General features: G+C 46.0%; 1 protein-coding gene across 13 annotated transcripts in view; it reads right to left on the bottom strand.

Moving 5' to 3' along the window:
• Nucleotides 1-19,325, bottom strand: part of VAV2 (vav guanine nucleotide exchange factor 2) — an 84,978-nt gene that overhangs the window by 10,997 nt on the left and 54,656 nt on the right. For 10 of the 13 annotated variants that reach the window (XR_013221247.1, XR_013221248.1, XM_077284825.1 and 7 more), the window contains 10 exons: nucleotides 13,971-14,070; nucleotides 13,788-13,883; nucleotides 12,684-12,752; nucleotides 11,860-11,946; nucleotides 10,758-10,843; nucleotides 10,499-10,631; nucleotides 9,923-9,937; nucleotides 9,724-9,833; nucleotides 9,496-9,597; nucleotides 8,929-9,017 (listed from right to left, as the gene is read on the bottom strand). Coding sequence is in view for 11 of the 13 variants with exons in the window: in XM_077284825.1 (XP_077140940.1) it covers nucleotides 8,929-9,017; nucleotides 9,496-9,597; nucleotides 9,724-9,833; nucleotides 9,923-9,937; nucleotides 10,499-10,631; nucleotides 10,758-10,843; nucleotides 11,860-11,946; nucleotides 12,684-12,752; nucleotides 13,788-13,883; nucleotides 13,971-14,070 (887 nt within the window). In the remaining 2 variants the exon portion in view is untranslated. The remainder of the gene's footprint in view (nucleotides 1-8,928; nucleotides 9,018-9,495; nucleotides 9,598-9,723; nucleotides 9,834-9,922; nucleotides 9,938-10,498; nucleotides 10,632-10,757; nucleotides 10,844-11,859; nucleotides 11,947-12,683; nucleotides 12,753-13,787; nucleotides 13,884-13,970; nucleotides 14,071-19,325) is intronic. The other 3 variants (XM_077284827.1, XM_077284830.1, XM_077284834.1) reach the window with 1 other exon arrangement.

The raw sequence follows: 19,325 nt of genomic DNA, 5'->3' as shown, positions 1-19,325 counted from the left end.
CCTTGCACTTCCAGTGAATACCTTGTTGGTCACTCTTGATGTGGAGTCCTTCTACACGAGTATCCAACACGACTTAGGGGTTCAAGTTGTGTCGTTGTTTCTGGATAAACAATCCTCGGAAGACAGGAAACATGATTCCTTCCTTTTGGATCTCCTACATTTTGTTCTGGACAATAATTATTTTGTCTTTGATTGGGCCTACTACATATATGTGCCGAGATTGTTTACTTATATGGCTCTCCAGCAGCGCGATATGGAATTTGGATAGACTTGTAGTGTAATGGCGCATGCGCGACATGTCTCCCCCCTGTGGTAACTCGGCAAGTCTATGCTTACGACATGGTTGATTGACTTCCGGTTCGGTGGTCATGTGCGCACGCTGGGCGCGCTGTCCTGACAGATAATGATCCGACTGCTGCCGTTACACAAGACGCGGCTTCCTTCGGTGCAGTGCAAGTGACGCCTAGGCAGGTAACTAGCACAGCTGCTTCAATCTTATAGCCTAATGATCTTTGCATACATAGGTCTTCAAGCGCACGCATTGATTACCCCTGACGAAGTCACCGTGAGTAGCGACACGCGTCGGGTCTTTTCTGCCGCAGCTGTTCCTATGTGTGCTCTGGCATATTCATGCCATGATTGATTCTTGATTCCTTACAGGGATTTTCTACAGGTAACCATCGCTGGTGGGCACCTTACTTGTTATTATTTATATCCAATCATGTATTATTAATACCTGCTTTCTCCACTTTTGCATCTTTCTCTCCCTATATAGCATTCTGCCATTTTAGCCCTCCCATTTTCACTATTGATTAGGGAATTGGTGGCGTACAGCCATATTTGGCTCTTAATAAGGAAGGGTTATTTATTGACCTAGGGTTAGGAGGAGGTGTCCACGATGCACTTGCATTTTCATTTTGGAATGGATTTTGCTATATATCTATGATGGGATACTGTTTATATTTCTAAAATCCCTGTCAGCACACATAGATAATCTGTTGACAGTCTGGGTGCTCTATTATGAGCTCATGTTTCACGTTGTCATGTCACATGTGTGACCGGTTTTAAGTTTTTTTAACGTGTTGGATTGTGCTTTTTGTACCTAATAAAAGATTTATATATTGTCCATGTCTCACGGTGATCCCCTCTTTATGGCCTATTTATTTTTCTTTGAGTAATTGACTTCTTGCACAATTTAGGCCGGGTGGATCCCATATTATATGGTTCTATAGTGCCCCGTCAACAAAGGAGATAACTTGAGACTGTCTTTGATCATCCTGGAGCTGATCATTGGCTGAGCCTTTGCCATTCTGGCTATTCTTCCATCCATTAGAATGGTAGTCTTCCGTTTTCTTCCACATATCTCTGGTTTGGCTTTCCATTTTAACCCATTAGTGACAGAGCCAATTTTGTACTTAACGACCAAGACGATTTTTACAATTCTGACCACTATCACTTTATGAAGTTATAACTCTGGAACGCTTCAGCATATCCCACTAATTCTGAGTGTTTTTTCATGACATATTGTACTCCATGTTAATTGTAAAATTTCTTCGATATAACTTGTGTTTATTTATGAAAAAAAACCACAATTACTTTGAATTTGACAACAAGATCTATCTACAGAAGACTGGCACAGCAATGGGAAGTGAAATGGCCCCACAGTATGCAAATCTTTTCACGGCCAAGCTTGAAAGCGACTTTTTGTCCTCATGTCCCATCAGGCCTCTGGCCTACTACCACTACATTGATAATATTTTAATCATCTGGACGGAGTCTGAGCCATAGCTAAAGAAGTTCCATGAACAGTTTAATAAATTTCATCCTACCATCAGCTTGACACTCAACTACTCCTGCACTGAAATTAACTTTTTGGACACCATCATTAAGCTGCAGAACAATAAAATAGAAACATCCCTGTATCAGAAGCCAATCGACCATCCCAACATACCTTAAATGGGACAGTTTCCATCCAAAACACAAACTCTATTGTCTACAGCCAAGCAATCATATACAATCGTAGATGTTCCAACCCCATGGATAGAGATGAACACCTTGGTCGCCTCAGAAAGGCCTTTTTGAATCAGGGCTACCATCCAAGAACAATTCAAAACCAGATTACAAGAGCCACGAGAATATCAAGGAATCACCTGCTACATTACAAAGCTAAAGAAGAAAACAACCAGGTTCCTCTAGTAGTCACCTACAATCCAAATCTGGAGGTGCTAAGGGGAGCTGCACGGAAATTACAACCTTTACTACAAAAAGATGCCCGCTTACAATCCATTTTCCAGACCCCCCACTACTGTTTTAGGCAGCCCCCAAATTTAAGTAGTATCATTGTCAGAAGCTCCCTGTCCTCTCCAACAGCTGCAGGAACCTTTCCTTGCAATCAGAAAAATGTAAAACCTGTCCATTTATAATGACCACAAACAAGATAAAGATCCCCAATTCACATCAGGACTACAAGATACCAGGTACTTCAGCAGCGTCACATCTAATGTGGTGTACTTAATTATTTGTACTAAATGTCCAACTGGTGGTCTGTATGTAGGGGAGACAGGGCAAAAACTGAGAACAAGGATGAACTCTCAACCCATACAATAAGAGAAAAAAAGAATGGATCTACCTGTGGCAAAACATTTTAGTCTCCCCGATCATAGCATTATGGACATGAAATTACTTGTATTAAAAGTTAACTTCAAATCTCAAAGAGACAGAAGAGTTTGGGAATATAAGCTGATGATGATCATTGACAGTCTTAGTGGAGGAATGAATGTGCCGCATGGATTTATGTCCTTTTACATCAACTAAGGAACTAAGGAATTTGCCCCTCAGACCATGTGGGGTCATCACAACAGAACCAGACCCCAATCAGAGGACAATAAAACATTCCTTATCTAAGAACTGGTCCAATATTTATGGACATAACTGTTTATCACTCATGGTAATTCTGCTTCATGTCACCTGTCTTATCTATGACATTTTTCTGTGCCGTGTTGTGCATAAATATGTGATTCTTCAGAATTTGTATTAGTCTATGCCTGATGAAGAGACCTGAGTAGTCTCGAAAGCTTGTAATTTATTACCATCTTTTCAGTTAGCCATTAAAAAGGTATCAACTAGTGATGAGCGAATATACTCGTTACTCGAGATTTCCCGAGCACGCTCGGGTGTCCTCAGAGTATTTTTTAGTGCTCGGAGTATTAGTTTTCATCGCCTCAGCTGAATGATTTACAGCTTTTAGCCAGCATAAGTACATGTGGGGGTTGCCTGGTTGCTAGGGAATCCCCACATGTAATCAAGCTGGCTAGTAGCTGTAAATCATCCAGCTGCAGCGAGAAAAACTAAATCTCCGAGCACTAAAAAATACTCGGAGGTCACCCGAGCGTGCTCATCACTGGTATCAACCACTGAGGACTCTCAATTCTAAATATTTTTTTAAAAAAAACTGAAATTCAGCCAAAATTTTGACAATTTTGCAATTTTCAAACTTTTAAATTTTGTATTCTTAGCATCAGCACAATTTTGGAAACAATTTTTTTTGTTAGGACGTTAAAAAATGAGCAATTTCTCATTTTTTTCCAACAAAATTTAAAAAAACATATTTTTTTTTAATGACCACCTCACATTTGGAGTTTAGGGGCTCAATATAACAGAAAATACCCAAAAGTGACACCACTCTAATACTGCACCCTTCAAGGTGCACAAAACCACATTCAAGAAGTTTATTAACTCTTCAGGTGCTTCACGAGAACTAAAGCAATGTGGAAGGAAAAAAATTAACATTTTACTTTTTTCACAAAAAATATCGTAGTTACATACCGATAACGGTATTTCTCTGATCCCATGACGGCACCACGGAGAGAGAGAGGGATCGGCCCTCAGGGACAGAAAACCTACAGGTGAAAAAGGCGGTACCTCTCTCCCATATCAGTTGGTTTACAGAGCCTTAACAGAACTTCAGCTGTAACTTAAATAGTTACCAAACAAAAATATTTTAATTTTTTTAGGCTTATCAGAGGCACCGCGTGACTAAATATTAATAACTAATCCTAGTGTGCACACCCACACGTGAAGGGAGGGAATGTACGGGTGCCGTCATGGGATCAGAGAAATACCGTTATCGGTAAGGAACTACGATATTCTCTTTCCCCCATGACGGCACCACGGAGAGAATTTCATAGAATGTACATTAGGGGGGGACCACTGGCTCCAGGACCCTTCTGCCAAAGATGAGGTCTGAAGAAGAAGTCAGATCTAGCCGGTAATGATTAAAGAACGCAGAGGGAGAAGACCACGTAGCTGCTTTACATATCTGTTCAACTGATGCTCCCGCTCTCTCTGCCCATGAGGTCGCTACCGATCTGGTCGAATGAGCTCTGACCCCTTCTAGAATGGCTTCATTACACGAAGAATACGAAAGGATGATAGCGTCCCTTATCCATCTCGCCAGTCTGGCCTTCGATGCTTTATGTCCTTTCTTTGGACCCTGAATGCACACAAACAGAGACCTATCCCTCCTACAGTCCCTCGTGGCTGCTATATATTGGATTAAGCATCTTTTAACATGCAGTGTGTGTAGGAGTTCTTCCTTTCTATTTCTGGGGTTTGGACAGAAAGAGGGCAGAGAGATTTCCTGAGATCTAAGGAAACGTGACACCACTTTAGGAAGATAGGATGGGTCAGTCTTAAGGACTACTCTATCATCTAGTATCTGGGTTAGAGGTGGGTATGCTGATAAAGCCTGCATATCGCTAATTCTGCAAGCACACGTTAGTGCTATAAGAAGAGAAGTTTCGAGGGATACTATTTTTAAAGAGGCCTGTGACAAAGGCTCAAAAGGTGCTTTAGTCAATGCAGAGAGTACTAAGTTTAGATCCCAGTGAGGTGTAGTGTGGTGGCAACTGGTCTAGATCTACTTGAGGCCTTAATCTCTTTATCCAGCGTTTTCCCGCTAAATCGCAGTTGTAAAGGGCCCCTAGCGCTGCCACTTGAACTTTAAATATGCTTGTTGCTAAGCCCTTTTCCAACCCCTTCTGAACTCTAGCACTTTTTGAATTGGGATCTCCTCAGATAAACTGGCACCCGAAACTGAAAAAAAATCTCCTCCAAACCTTCCCATACGCCCTAGTAGTCACCGGTTTCCTACTGGACAGGAGAGTAGAAACTAGGTTTGAAGAGAATCCTCTCTTAGTTAGAAGCTCCCTTTCAAACTCCAGGCCGTCATATGCAAGTTCTTTACTTGCGGATGATTTACCAGCCCCTGACACAGAAGGTTCGGGATATCTGGAAGAACCCAAGGGTCTGTTATAGACATTATCCGTAGCCACGGGAACCATGCTCTTTTCAGCCAAAAGGAAGCTATCATGATCACACTTGCTTTGTCCTCCCGAATCTTCCTCAACACTAAGGGAATTAACGCTATTGGGGGAAAGGCATAGCATAGATGAAAATTCCAAGAAATTGAAAAGGCATCTAGGGTCACCGGGCTCCCCCATGGGTCGATTGAACAGAAGGCACGAGTCTTCCGGTTTTGGCTGTTTGCGAATAAATCTATCCCCAGGAGACCCCAAAGCTCTACTATGTGGTTGAATACCGCCTGGTTCAATTCCCACTCCCCTTGCTTCAGTTGTGTTTGGCTTAAAAAATCTGCGGCCCGATTTTCCATCCCTTTGATATGAAGGGCTGACAGTGAAGACAGATTGGCCTCTGCTAACAGCAGGATAGATTTTGTTACCTCCATCAGTGCTCGAGATCTCGTGCCCCCCTGGTGATTCAAGTATGCTACCACCACCCTGTTGTCTGAGAGCACCCTCACGTGGTGGGGAATGGAGGGAGTCTAAGAAGTGGTTGAGCACACATTTCACTGCCAGGAGCTCTCTCATGTTTGAGGAAATGCGTTTTTCCTCCTCCGACCACGGCCCCTGAGCAATTTAATTGTCTAAATGAGCCCCCCAATCCCAGAATTTGCGTCGGTGGTTAGTGTTTTAGATATCGGCCATACCCACGGAACACCCCTGGTTAGGCTGTCTGGATCCACCCACCAAGCTAGGGAACGTATTGTTTGTGAGATTTGTAAGCGCTTTTCTAAATCCCCCTTTAAGCGAGACTCTGCTTCTAGTATCTCCCACTGGAGATCTCTGTTATGACTCTGGGCCCATGGACCGCTGGAATACAGGCTGTCATTGATCCCAGTATGGACACTGCTTTGTGCAAAGCGACGACTGGGGACCCCTTCAACTGTGCTACCAGTTGAATCATGTTCGAAATTTTTCCCCCGGGGAGACGGCATTCTTGCCTGTTCGAGTCTATCATTATCCCTAAGTACCGTTGTACTTGGATAGGAATAATTGTGGACTTTGCTAGGTTCAACATCCAACCTAGATTTGTCAGGGATGTCATCACTTTGTCCAACTGTTGACTGCAATGAAGAGAGGATTCCCCAATTACCAGGAGGTCGTCCAGATATGGGACTATTAATATATTTTGCTCTCTTATGTGAGCCATGACCTCTGCCATTAGTTTCGTAAACACCCTCGGGGCTATGGCTAGGCTGAAGGGAAGGGCCCTGAATTGGTAATTTTTAACTCCCCTTGCATTAATACCACCACTCTGAGGAATTTTTGGTGATCTGAGTGGATGGTTACATGGTAATATGCGTCTTTTAAATCGATGACAGTCATAAAACAAGACGGCTAAAGCGTTCTCACACAGGTTTTTATTGTCTCCATTTTGAAACTTTGAGTCACTAGGTACTTGTTTATTTTTTTCAAATTTATGATTGTCCTGTAAGTTTCATCCGGTTGTATTCGAAGAAACAGAGGGGAGTAGAATTCCATGCCTTTCTCCTGGTCTGGGACTTCTTGCAAGACATTCTTTGTTAACAGACTCTGTATCTCTTTTTGAAGGCCCAGTTGTTTACTTTCCTTTGTGGAGTCATGATAAAGTGATGAGATGGCATCGTATGGAACTTCAGCTTCAGCCCTGTTTTTATTATATATCCATACACTCCCAGATATTTTTTCCAAGGCTGGAAGAAAGTGTGTCAACCTCCCTCCCACCTGGGGCACACCTTCATTGGGGTTGTTTTTTGTTATCAGGTTTGTTGAACATGAAGCCTTTTATCCTCCCATCCTTCTTTTTGATTTTTAGGGGGCCTGCTACGCATAAATCTCCTGCTCCGAAAGGGCGGTCTATAGGATTGGTTGGGAAAGGCTATTTTCTTATCCCCTGCTTTTTCAAGATTGTCATGCCCAAATAAAAATTCTCCTTCACAGGGAATGGAGCATAGTTTGGCCTTTGTTTGTAGGTCTCCAGGCCAACATTTGAGCCATAAAGCCCTTCTTGCTGTGTTTGAAAAGGAAGCAGACCTTGCCACCAGTCTCACCGAGTCTATAGAGGAGTCTGCTAGGAACGCAGCTGCTCCTTTCATTATTGAGACTGAGTCCACTATTTGCTGTAGGTTCCCCGTCAGGGACAGGAAACCGAACTGATGTGGGAGAGAGGTACCGCCTTTTTCACCTGTAGGTTTCCTGTCCCTGAGGGCGGATCCCTCTCTCTCCGTGGTGCCGACATGGGGGAAAGAGAAATTATTTTGGAACCAAACTTTTTGTTATTTTCACAAGGGTATCAGGAGAAAATGGACCACAAAATGTGTGGTGGGGTATCGACGTACTCTCCTGCGTCCGCCGATACCCCGTATGTGAGGGAAGAAACTGTATGTGCACATAGCTCAATTTGAGTTTTTGAACCCAAAATTAGCTGAAATCAATGGTGGGCGCCATGTTGCGTTTGGAGACCCCCATGATGTACCTAAACAGTGGAACTACCCCAATTCTAAGCCCAACCCTAACCCTAGCCCCAACCCTAAGGTTAAAATGGAAATAAATACATTTTTTTATTTTATTATTTTTACGTAACTAAGGGGGTGATACAGGGGGGTTTGATTTACTATTTTTTTATTTTGATCACTGTAATAGGGTCTATCACAGTGTTCAAAATAAACCAATAGGAAAAATTTTCAATTGTTGCCGGGTGGCGGCCAGCAGATCTCGGAGGGCGAACTACACATGCACCCGCCATTTTCTTCCTGGAAGAAGACGCCGACGGCTGGGGGACAGGACCGGGGGATGCAGGAGGGTCCAGCGACACCGGAGGTAATGGGGGGGGAGGTGTCTCAGGGGATCACATTTCTCTCTTCTCTGATGTGCTAAATCATATCATAGAAGAGAGAAAAATGGGAAATCTGACTTTTTTTTTGCAGTTGCCGTTATTCCGTGATTGCAACACTGGGGTCGGTAAAAACTGACCCCAATCATGTTCTCTGGGTTTTCCCCTACCCCCGGCAGCCAAGAACCTGGAGAATTTCCAAAACTAGGTGGCGCTATAACCTTATCTTTCAGCACCGTTAAAAAGCAGCGCTGTGGAATAAGTAACCTTAAACTGCCGCCGTTAAGAGGCGTATCGGCGGTCGTTAAAGCATTGGAGGCCATTTTAGCTGAACAGCCTATCAGTTCTTTAGCAGTTTTACCCTCTCCAATCAACTTTTTAATCAAAGTACGCTGTTCTTCTGAACAATGACCCATATTTCTCAGGCTTTCAAGGAGAAATGCATGTACAATATGTCCTGGCTTCACCCTTAAATCTTGGCCACCTGATTCTTCACAGAATGTTGACCTCACTAATTGAACTCCACACTGCTATTATTGTGAACACCGCCTTTCAATTAATTATTCTAATACACAGACTCCAAAATCCTGCAGATCATGAACGCAGAGTCTGGTGGTTTTCTTAGAATCTACAGCACCAACTGGTAAACTGTGTGACATGTGTAATATAATTCATGCCAAGAACAGTGATTAATCTGGTTAGTCATATTGGACTGCTATTATATTGAACACTACTGTATATAAGAGGGGGACGCACCGATTCTGCATGGGGAAATCTTTTCCAGGCACTCCTTGTGGACCCCAACCGAACACTTGGTGCAGTAGTATCCCTGATAAAAGATTCCCCTGGAAGAGAAAGTAGTGTCAGCAGAGAAGTGAATACGGGGGCCACACAATCCACCAGAGCCCCACCGTCTCTATAGCCACCAGAGCCCCACCAATCATTTATCTTGGGACCACTGGAGCCATGCCCAATTAGTCACTGCTTGACTTGGCCGCTGTGCCTTCCACCGCCCTTGCTCACATCAAATGTCTTCCGGCCTACCCTGGTCACCTCCCCGCTCACCTCGAATGTCTCCCGGCCTGCCCTGGTCACCTCCCTGCCCACCTCAAATGTCTCCCGGCCTGCCCTGGTCACCTCCTCGCCCACCTCGAATGTCTCATGGCCTGCCCTGGTCACCTCCCTGCCAACCTCAAATGTCTCCCGGCCTGCCCTGGTCACCTCCTCGCCCACCTCGAATGTCTCCCGGCCTGCCCTGGTCACCTCCCCTCCCACCTCAAATGTCTCCCAGCCTGCTGTGGTCACCTCCCCGCCTGCTCTCACCTGAGGAACATCTTGCAGGCTTTACAGCTGGTGGTTCTGTCAAATGTGAACATCTGGAAGTTGTGGTGATTCGCTGTTGCTTTGTCTGGTTTGATGTTGGAACTGAGAATACAAAGATGAGATCAAAGGCGCCAGACATATGATAAGTCGCCATCACGTGGGCCATAACCTGGATCTCAAAGAATAGAGCTGATGCCACAGAATGGCCGTCATGCTGCTACTACCTACATCGCCATCTCAAACTGCTCCATCCATTTCCGCTTCATCTCCTCTGTCTTACAGAAAAACTGGAATCCCTGCTTTCCCTGGAGGTGGATGAGGTAGAATCCATACGACCACTGTAGGGAGAGCAGGAGGTAAGTGCCAGCTTCCATAGTGGCCCAATGTTATGGGGATGGGGGTAGGCAGCTGGATTATGGCGTCTTACCATTTTGCCATGTGACTGTCGCCAGCATTAAGGAACAAGAAAAATTGATTGTGAAACACAAGGAAACAAAGTAACGACACATCACACCAGTCACTGCCCTGGAAATGGGGCTTCCAAGGATGCCATGGCGTACAGCGCACAACCACGGGACCAGGGGAGATGTATTCAAACCCACAGAACCGGTCCACACCAAAAGTGCCATTTACAGATCAGCAAGTGGGGGTCCTAATACATACTGTGCACCCCACCTACACATCTGGTGCAGTATCTCCCCCAATCCACACACCGTGTTGAGTCCTTCCCCGGTCCAAACATACACACACACTGAATCTGTACCTCCCTCCCCCCCCCCCCCGAGCCCACATATGCAGAGCATCTCTCCCTCCCTCGGTCCACACACACCAAGTCCCGCTCTCCACCAGTCCACGCACACCAATTCTCGCCTTTGCCCCCGCCCCCCACACACTGCATCTCGCCCTCCCTTCCCTCACTCCCCACACACATCGCATTCCCCTCTCTCCTCCGGTTCACACAAATCTCACCCTCTCTCCCCTGGTCTACACACTGTCCTCTCACCTTCTTGATGTCCTTGTTGTAGGTGGGGTCGTCAGACATCTTGTGGTATAGCAATTCTATCATTTCCTTCAGTTCATAGCTATAACCTTTACGTTTACATACGATGATGACTTTATCAAACAGGAAGAGATACCTGCGGGGTGGCGGTGACGTCATTAGTGGATGCGGGGGAGGGGCATAGAGCGCCAGGCCATGCCCCCTACAGGAATGTCTGGGAGGTTCTGACCTGCATTCGCAGTGAATGGTCGCCCTCACTCACCTGTCCTGCTTCGCCTGGTTCACTATCGATCGCACCTTCAGCTCACCATCGATCTTCGGCCGCCCAAACTCCTCCAGATTCACCTGCTGTAATACAGGGAGAGGAGGCATGGATCAGCCCCAAACTACAGGAGACCCCCTCCAACCTACAAGAGATTCCCGTCGATTGCAAGAGAGATTCCCCTCCATTGCAAGAGGCCCCTAATCTAGAGAAATGAACAATCTCACCCCGGACTGCATGAGACCCCAGACCCAAGGAAACCACACACCTGCCGGTGACCCCTGACCAAGTGCCAAAGAAACACCCCCCATTCTATGGAGGATAAGACACTATGTAATAGCAGAATAGTGACTGCAGCTCTGGAGGTGACTGAAGGATAAGACACCATTAAAAAGACAGAGTATAAAACCTCCAGTGAAGGGAGGGAAAACTGCTGCAAGCAAAATATTTATATTAATGGGGAGGTAAGCACCAAAAGAAGGCAAATTGAATGAGGACGGATGGAATTGGTAGAATGAGGCTGTAAGTTTATAGCAAGTAAGCTGAGGTAACAGAATGCCCCAGTTTCGCTAATGCTTCTTCCGGGGGCGAGTCTGGGACATTCCCAGCTTAACGCAATCCGTTAACGCTGCCATTAACCCCTATTTCGAGCGCATCACCATAATAGGCGTGCACCAGCGATGTGCCGTAATTGAGTGACGGACCCTGGGACGCGGGGTGCAGCGTTTTCGGGTCCGTCACCGCTAGCGCAGATACAGCATCTGCTAGCTCTATCTGCGCTAGCGCGATCGCATTTCGGCACTTGCGTTAACGCAGTCCGTTTAACGCATGCGTTGAACAGGCTGCTTTAATGCAATGTGAACCTAGCCTAACGCTTACTTTCTGTATTTGGACTTTATGATTTTTGACAATATAACAGCAGAATAGTGATTGCAGCTCTGGAGGTGACTGGAGGATAAGACACTATGTAACAGCAGAATAGTGACTGCAGCTCTGGAAGTGACTGGAGTGGAGACAGCCCAGCGCCTGCAGTGACCTAGTTGTGTGTATTTGCTGTGGATGTCATTACTGCGCGGTTCGGCCCAGTTTTGCGCTGACTCACCAGGTTCTCGATGGAGTTCTGGAACTCGCTGATCTTCTTCAGAGTTTCTTTGTCCCTTTTCACTTCATTAATGTACATGGCTAAATCCTGAAAGAGAAGCCTGGGGGGGTCAGAGGTCAGCACAGAGGGATGATGGGAGATCTTGGCTGTGGTGGCCTGATGGATCCAGCTGTGGAGGAATGTGCTGAGCATGGCCGCCTCCACAGAGGGGAGGGGAGCGGCCTCATTGTCTGGGCTGTTGATATTGGGGGTGATTGTAGAACAACTCACCTCATCAGATGAGATTAGATCACAGGATACCCAAGCTCATTATAAAAGGATTATTAAATACACAACACTTTCAGGACCTCGGCTTGCTGTCAGTAAATGGAAATCCTCATTCTTCACACCAATGTTCAGAGAAGACTTCACTGCAGCCCCTGGATGTAAAGAAGGCCCTCATTCACTGACAGCAAGCAGAGATCTTAAAAATTAACAAAAAGAAAAATAATCAAAACCTGCAGAACTTTTCATTAACATTTATGGGAGTCATAAGTTTGATGAAATGAGAACTCTCGATTATGTTTTATTAGAAGTCTGTGTTGTTTTGCTCCTGCGTTACTCCTCCGGGAATTATAAATCCAATGACAGCTGGGCATCAGTAGGGATTATCCCAGTGAAGTCTGACGGTATCTGGCGATGTGAGCACTTAGCCCTGGACCAAGCTGGACAGTAAAGTACATTTGTCAATACATTTCCAAGAGGAGTGACAGAGGACCAGAACAAAGGAGCATCTGAGCTCTGCAAAGTGGAGGGGTGTTCACTGCCGCACATAGGTCACTCACCTGCATGGCTTCCAGCGCTTCCTTCAAGGTGAGACGCTCTGGGCACTCCGCCGTGTGGCTCAGCAATTCCTGCACACACAGAACATACATGACAATAAAACCAGATCCACCCTCCGTCCCATGCTGCAGGTAACAGCACCCCGTCTCCACCCTGTGCTGCAGGTAACCATACTCCTGGACCCTTTTTGATGCAGGTATCCGCACCCCACCATTGCACCATGCTGCAGTTATCCACACCCCACCACCGCCCGTGCTCAGATATCTGCACCCTACCACCAACCGTGCTGCAGATATCTGCACCCTATCACCGCCCGTGCTGCAGATATCTGCACCCCACCACCACCCGTGCTCAGATATCTGCACCCCACCATTGCACCATGCTGCAGTTATCCACACCCCACCACCGCCCGTGCTGCAGATATCTGCACTGCACCACCGCCCGTGCTCAGATATCTGCACCCTACCACCGCCAGTGCTGCAGATATCTGCACCCCACCACCGCCTGTGCTCAGATATCTGCACCCTATCACTGCCCGTGCTGCAGATATCTGCACCCTACCACCGACCGTGCTGCAGATATCTGCACCCTATCACCGCCCGTGCTGCAGATATCTGCACCCCACCACCACCCGTGCTCAGATATCTGCACCCCACCATTGCACCATGCTGCAGTTATCCACACCCCACCACCGCCCGTGCTGCAGATATCTGCACCCCACCACCACCCTTGCTGCAGATATCTGCACCCCACCACCGCCCGTGCTCAGATATCTGCACCCCACCACCGCCCATGCTCAGATATCTGAACCCCACCACCGCCCATGCTCAGATATCTGCATCCTACCACCGCCCGTGCTGCAGATATCTGCACCCCACCACCACCTGTGCTCAGATATCTGCACCCCATCACCGCCCGTGCTGCAGATATCTGCACCCCACCACCGCCCGTGCTGCAGATATTTGCACCCCACCACCGCCCGTGCTGCAGATATCTGCACCCCACCACCACTCATGCTGCAGGTATTCATACCCCCTAGGCAGCAGATGAACATAACCCGGTATATGAGGGAAGCAATTTTCCAGATGGTGGACCCCCGTTTGTACCTTTAGCAGCAGGTGATACTTCAGGACTCTCTGCATGGGTATCACCATTAGATCCTGCAGCTTGAACTTCCCATCCTGAACCTTCATGGAACATTCCTGTAAGTCAAATCAAGGTCAGAAAGCTAGAACTCGGGGGGAATCCCTACACTGTAATACTAAAACTCACAGAAGAGAGACACCCACCTCAATCTTTGTCCGGACGTCATCCCGGGTGTCGATCAGCTGGTCCAGTGTCTTTTGAGAATATTCAATGTGACTGCAGTACTCCCCATAAAGCAACAACCTGCAGGAGATAAGCGGTTAGTCATACAGAAGTGGCACTATGCAGCATCCATATATACAGGAGGAGCGGTACTGTGCAGGGTCACCTATACAGGATGAGCGGTACTGTGCAGCATCCATATAAGAGGGGTGGTACTGTGCAGGGTCATTTATACAGGAGGAACGGTACTGCAGTGTCCATACATACATAAATGGTACTGTGCAGCATCCGTATATGCAGGAGTACTGTGCAAGGTCCGCATACACAGGAGGAGCGGTACTGTGCAAGGTTCGTATATACAGGATGAGCGGTAGTGTGGAGGGTCCGCATACACAGGAGGAGCGGTACTGTACAAGGTCCGCATACACAGGAGGAGCTGTACTGTGCAGGGTCTGTATATACAGGAGGAACGGTACTGTGCTGGATCTGTATATACAGGAGGAACGGTACTGTGCAGGGTCTGTATATACAGAAGGAACTGTACTGTGCAGGGTCTGTATATACAGGAGGAACGGTACTGTGTAGGGTCTGTATATACAGGAGGAACGGTACTGTGTAGGGTCTGTATATACAGGAGGAACGGTACTGTGTAGGGTCTGTATATACAGGAGGAATGGTACTGTGTAGGGTCTGTATATACAGGAGGAACGGTACTGTGCAGGATCTGTATATACAGGAGGAACGGTACTGTGCAGGGTCTGTATATACAGGAGGAACTGTACTGTGCAGGGTCTGTATATACAGGAGGAACGGTACTGTGTAGGGTCTGTATATACAGGAGGAACGGTACTGTGTAGGGTCTGTATATACAGGAGGAATGGTACTGTGTAGGGTCTGTATATACAGGAGGAACGGCACTGTGCAGGGTCTGTATATACAGGAGGAACGGTACTGTGCAGGGTCTGTATATACAGGAGGAACGGTACTGTGTAGGGTCTGTATATACAGGAGGAGCGGTACTGTGCAGGGTCTGTATATACAGGAGGAACGTTACTGTGCAGGGTACGTATACAGTGGGGGAAATAAGTATTTGATCCCTTGCAGATTTTGTAAGTTTGCCCACTGACAAAGACATGAGCAGTCTATAATTTTAAGTGCAGGTTAATTTTAACATTGAGACAGAATATCAAAAACATAATCCAGAAAATAACATTGTATAAATTATATAAATTTATTTGCATTTTGCAGTGAGATATAAGTATTTGATCCCCTACCAACCAATAAGAGTTCTGGCTCCCACAGACCAAGTTAGACGCTCCTAATCACCTCGTTACCTGCATTAAATACAGCTGTCTTAAATAGTCGCCTTTATAAAAGACTCCTGTCCACAGACTCAATTGATCAGTCAAACTCTAACCTCTACAACAAGGAAGTCAGGGACAAGATCATAGACCAGCATAAAGCTTGAATGGGCTACAAAACCCTAAGGCTATGTGCACACGTTGCGGATTTACTGCGGATCCGCAGAGTTTTTTCCATGCAGAACCGCTTGTGATTTACAGTACAATGTAAATCAATGGGAAAAATGATAATTACTTACGGGTAATTTGATTTTCCAGATCCATGACAGCACCGGTACATGAGAGATGGTCCCGCCCCCAAGAACAGGAAACCTGCATAGGAGATAAAAGATGGGGGCGGCACCTCTCTCCTCAGTTTGTTTACAGAGAATGTAAGGTAACCGCTAAGTTAGTTTTAGGCATATAAAAAATTATATTTAACTCTAAGACTATTTATCTATTGTTATGTTAAGTGGTTATTACCCCATCTTTCATTTGTGTATATATATTTTTTTTTTTTTTTTTAAGAGATTTTTTTTTTTTTTTTTTTTTTGTGAATCACACACCATCACCAAGATAGGGCGGGAACTAGAGCGGTGCTGTCATGGATCTGGAAAATCAAATTACCCGTAAGTAATTATCATTTTTTCCCTTCCCCATGACAGCACCGGTACATGAGAGGAAGAAATAGAAAGAACCTCTAGGGTGGGACAACAGCAGATAGTACTTTCCTACCAAAGGCAAGATCTGATAGCCCCAGATTCAATCTATAATGGCGGAAGAAAGTAGAGGGTGAAGACCATACTGCTGCATTACAGATTTGCTCTATCGATGCATTTGCCCTCTCTGCCCAAGATGTGGAAATAGCCCTCGTAGAGTGGGCCGTAACACCAGGTGGAGGGACTTGTCCCGAAGAGGAATAGGAAAGTGATATGGCCATACGGAGCCAACGTGCAATAGTTGATTTTGTGGCCTTTTTTCCCCTGTTTGCCCCCTGAAAGGAGACAAAAAGGGCTGTAGACTGTCGCCATGGTTTTGTCACTTCTATATATTGAAGAAGGCAATGTCTGACGTCCAAGCAATGGAAGGTTTCTTCTCCCTGGGATTTTGGGTTGGCACAGAATGAAGGCAAGATTATCTCCTGGTCCCTGTGAAATTTCGAGTTGACCTTAGGTAAGAAGGCCGGATCAGATTTTATAATTACCCTATCCTCCAGAATTTCAGTATACGGAGGGTCAATAGATATAGCCTGAAGCTCACTAATGCGTCTGGCTGAGGTAAGGGCAATCAGGAGAACTGTTTTTAGAGTTAGCGCTTTTTCCGATATGGAGGAAAGAGGCTCGAAGGGAGAGGAGGTCAAGGCGTTTAAAACTAAATTTAAATCCCAGGGAGCGACCTTTGGACGAGGTTTGAATGGTCTGGCTGTAAAGGAGGCCCGAATGAACCTACACACCCAGGGGTGATCAGCCAATTTTTGGTCAAACAAGGCGCTAAGCGCCGAGACTTGCACTTTTAGAGTGCTGGTAGATAATCCCCTCTCCAGACCCTTTTGGAGAAACTCTAGGATTTCAGATATAGGGACCTTCTGAACGGTATCAGTTATCCCTCGGCCCGAGAATTCTAAAAATTTTCCCCATACCTTTTGGTATTTATCAGTTGTGACTTTTTTTCTACTGGACAGTAGAGTAGTAATTAATGGATCCGAGAACCCCTTTGCTAGCAGAAGTCCCCTCTCAAGTTCCAAGCAGTGAGGTGTAGGCTGTGAACCTGAGGATGTGTCACCGGACCCTGGTGTAGAAGGTCTGGGACCTCTGGAAGTATCCACGGGTCCGAGATGGACATACGTCTGAGCCAAGTGAACCAAGCTCTCTTTGGCCAGAAGGGTGCGATTAAGATTATGCGTGATTTCTCTTCTCGGATCTTCTTCAGGACTGTAGGGATCAATGGGATCGGGGGAAACGCATAGGCTAGTTGGAATTTCCATTGGTGTAGTAACGCATCTACTCCTTCCGGGTTCTCTTTCGGGTTTAGAGAGTAGAACCTTTTTACTTTTCGATTCTGCCTTGTGGAAAAAAGATCCACTTGAGGAAGCCCCCAGACTGCACAGATTTCTCCAAATATTCTTTGATTTAGCGACCATTCGCCCTGGTGCAGGACGTGACGACTCAGAAAATCTGCGACAAAGTTTTCCGACCCCTTTAAGTGTGTACTTGTGAGGGATAAAAGGTGGTTTTCGGCCCAAAGAAATAGTCTTCCTGCTTCTTCCATTAGGGAACTTGATCTGGTTCCTCCCTGTCGATTTATATACGACACCGTTGTGCTGTTGTCGGACAATACTACTAAATGTTTCCCTTTGAGATCTTCTTCTGATTGAAGAATTGCCTGCCTTACTGCTGTCAATTCCCTCAGGTTTGAGGAGGCTGATTGCATCTGTGGATTCCATAGACCCTGTAGGATCCGATCTGATAGGTGTGCTCCCCAACCTAATGGGCTCGCATCTGTGGTCAGTATCACCGGATTCTGGATTGACCATGGGACCCCTTTTTTTAGATTCCCGGAATCTAGCCACCAGTTTAGAGAGTCCCGGACATGTTGTGACAATACGATTTTCCGGTTTAGATTGTAGGGTATTCTTGTTTGTTCTGACAGGATCTCCCACTGTAGGTCCCTTGAATGAAGTTGTGCCCATTGGACCGCCGGAATTGTTGCAGTAAGCATGCCTAGGAGGGACATGGCTTCCCTCACCGAGACGTATTGGGCCACCTGTATTTGTGTTATTCTTTGTTTTATGACCTCGATTTTCCTGTCTGGAAGGATACAGATCTGTTTGATTGAGTTTAATTGGATCCCCAGGAACTCCTGTATCTGGGCCGGAATCAATCTTGATTTTTTAAAGTTTATTATCCAACCTAGTTTGGTTAGTAGCTCTCGTACTGTCGTAACTGCTTTTATACACTCTTCTTGATTGTCTGCTATCAAGAGGAAATCGTCTAAATATGGCACTAGCAGAATGTTTTCTCTCCTTACGAAGGATGCTACTTCCGAAATTATTTTTGTAAAAATACGAGGAGCTACCGATACCCCAAAGGGGAGACATTGGTATTGTAGATGGGTGTAGACCTGCCCCAGCTGCACAACCAACCTCAGGAATTGTTGATGCTCTCTGCTGATTGGCACATGATAATAGGCATCGGTAAGGTCTATCACTGCCATATAACATCCTGGATAGAGCAGTTTTACCGCCGTTCTCAGAGTCTCCATTTTGAATTTTTCTACTCGGATGAATTTGTTTAATTCTTTTAGATTGAAAATAGTTCTTAAAGATCCATCCGGTTTTGGAGTGAGGAAAAGGGTGCTGTAAAATCCCCTTCCTATTTCCTGTGAAGGTACTCTTACCAGGACTTTTTTGTCTAGAAGAAGACGAACTTCTTTCTCGAGAATTAACTGGTTCTTTTTGGCCACACGAGTAACTTTTATTCGGTGGGGAGGAAGGGAGATGAAATTTAACCGTAGACCGTCTGATAACAAGTTGATTATCCATTGGGACGGCTGTAAGGTTACCCACTGATGGACAAAAAACCGTAACCTTCCTCCCACCTGGAATATGGCGTCATTGTTTAGGATCTGGTTTTGGGGGTTTGTTGAAAAGAAAACCTCTTTCTCTTTTCTCACCCCAGGGTTTCCCCCGTGTGGTTCTATCCGTTGGGCGGCCTCGGCCCCTACCTGATCCTCGAAAGGACCGACGATTGTCATACCAACGTCGTCTAAAGAAGGGAGGTGGAGGGAAGTGTTTTTTCTTGTCCGCTGCTTTTTCTAAAATCTCGTCTAAAGCGCTGCCGAATAAATATTGGCCCTCACAGGGGACTGCACAGAGCTTCACTTTGGATTGGAAATCAGCATTCCAGTTCTTTAACCATAACGCCCTTCTTCCTGAATTTGAAAGGGCACTAGCTCTGGCAGCAAACCGAACAGAATCAATGGCAGCGTCCGCCAGGA

This window comes from Ranitomeya variabilis, chromosome 2, assembly GCF_051348905.1.
Source record: "Ranitomeya variabilis isolate aRanVar5 chromosome 2, aRanVar5.hap1, whole genome shotgun sequence".
NCBI classification, from domain to species: domain Eukaryota; kingdom Metazoa; phylum Chordata; class Amphibia; order Anura; family Dendrobatidae; genus Ranitomeya; species Ranitomeya variabilis.
Note: the sequence above shows the minus strand (reverse complement) of the source record. Positions and strands in the feature narration are given on the sequence as shown.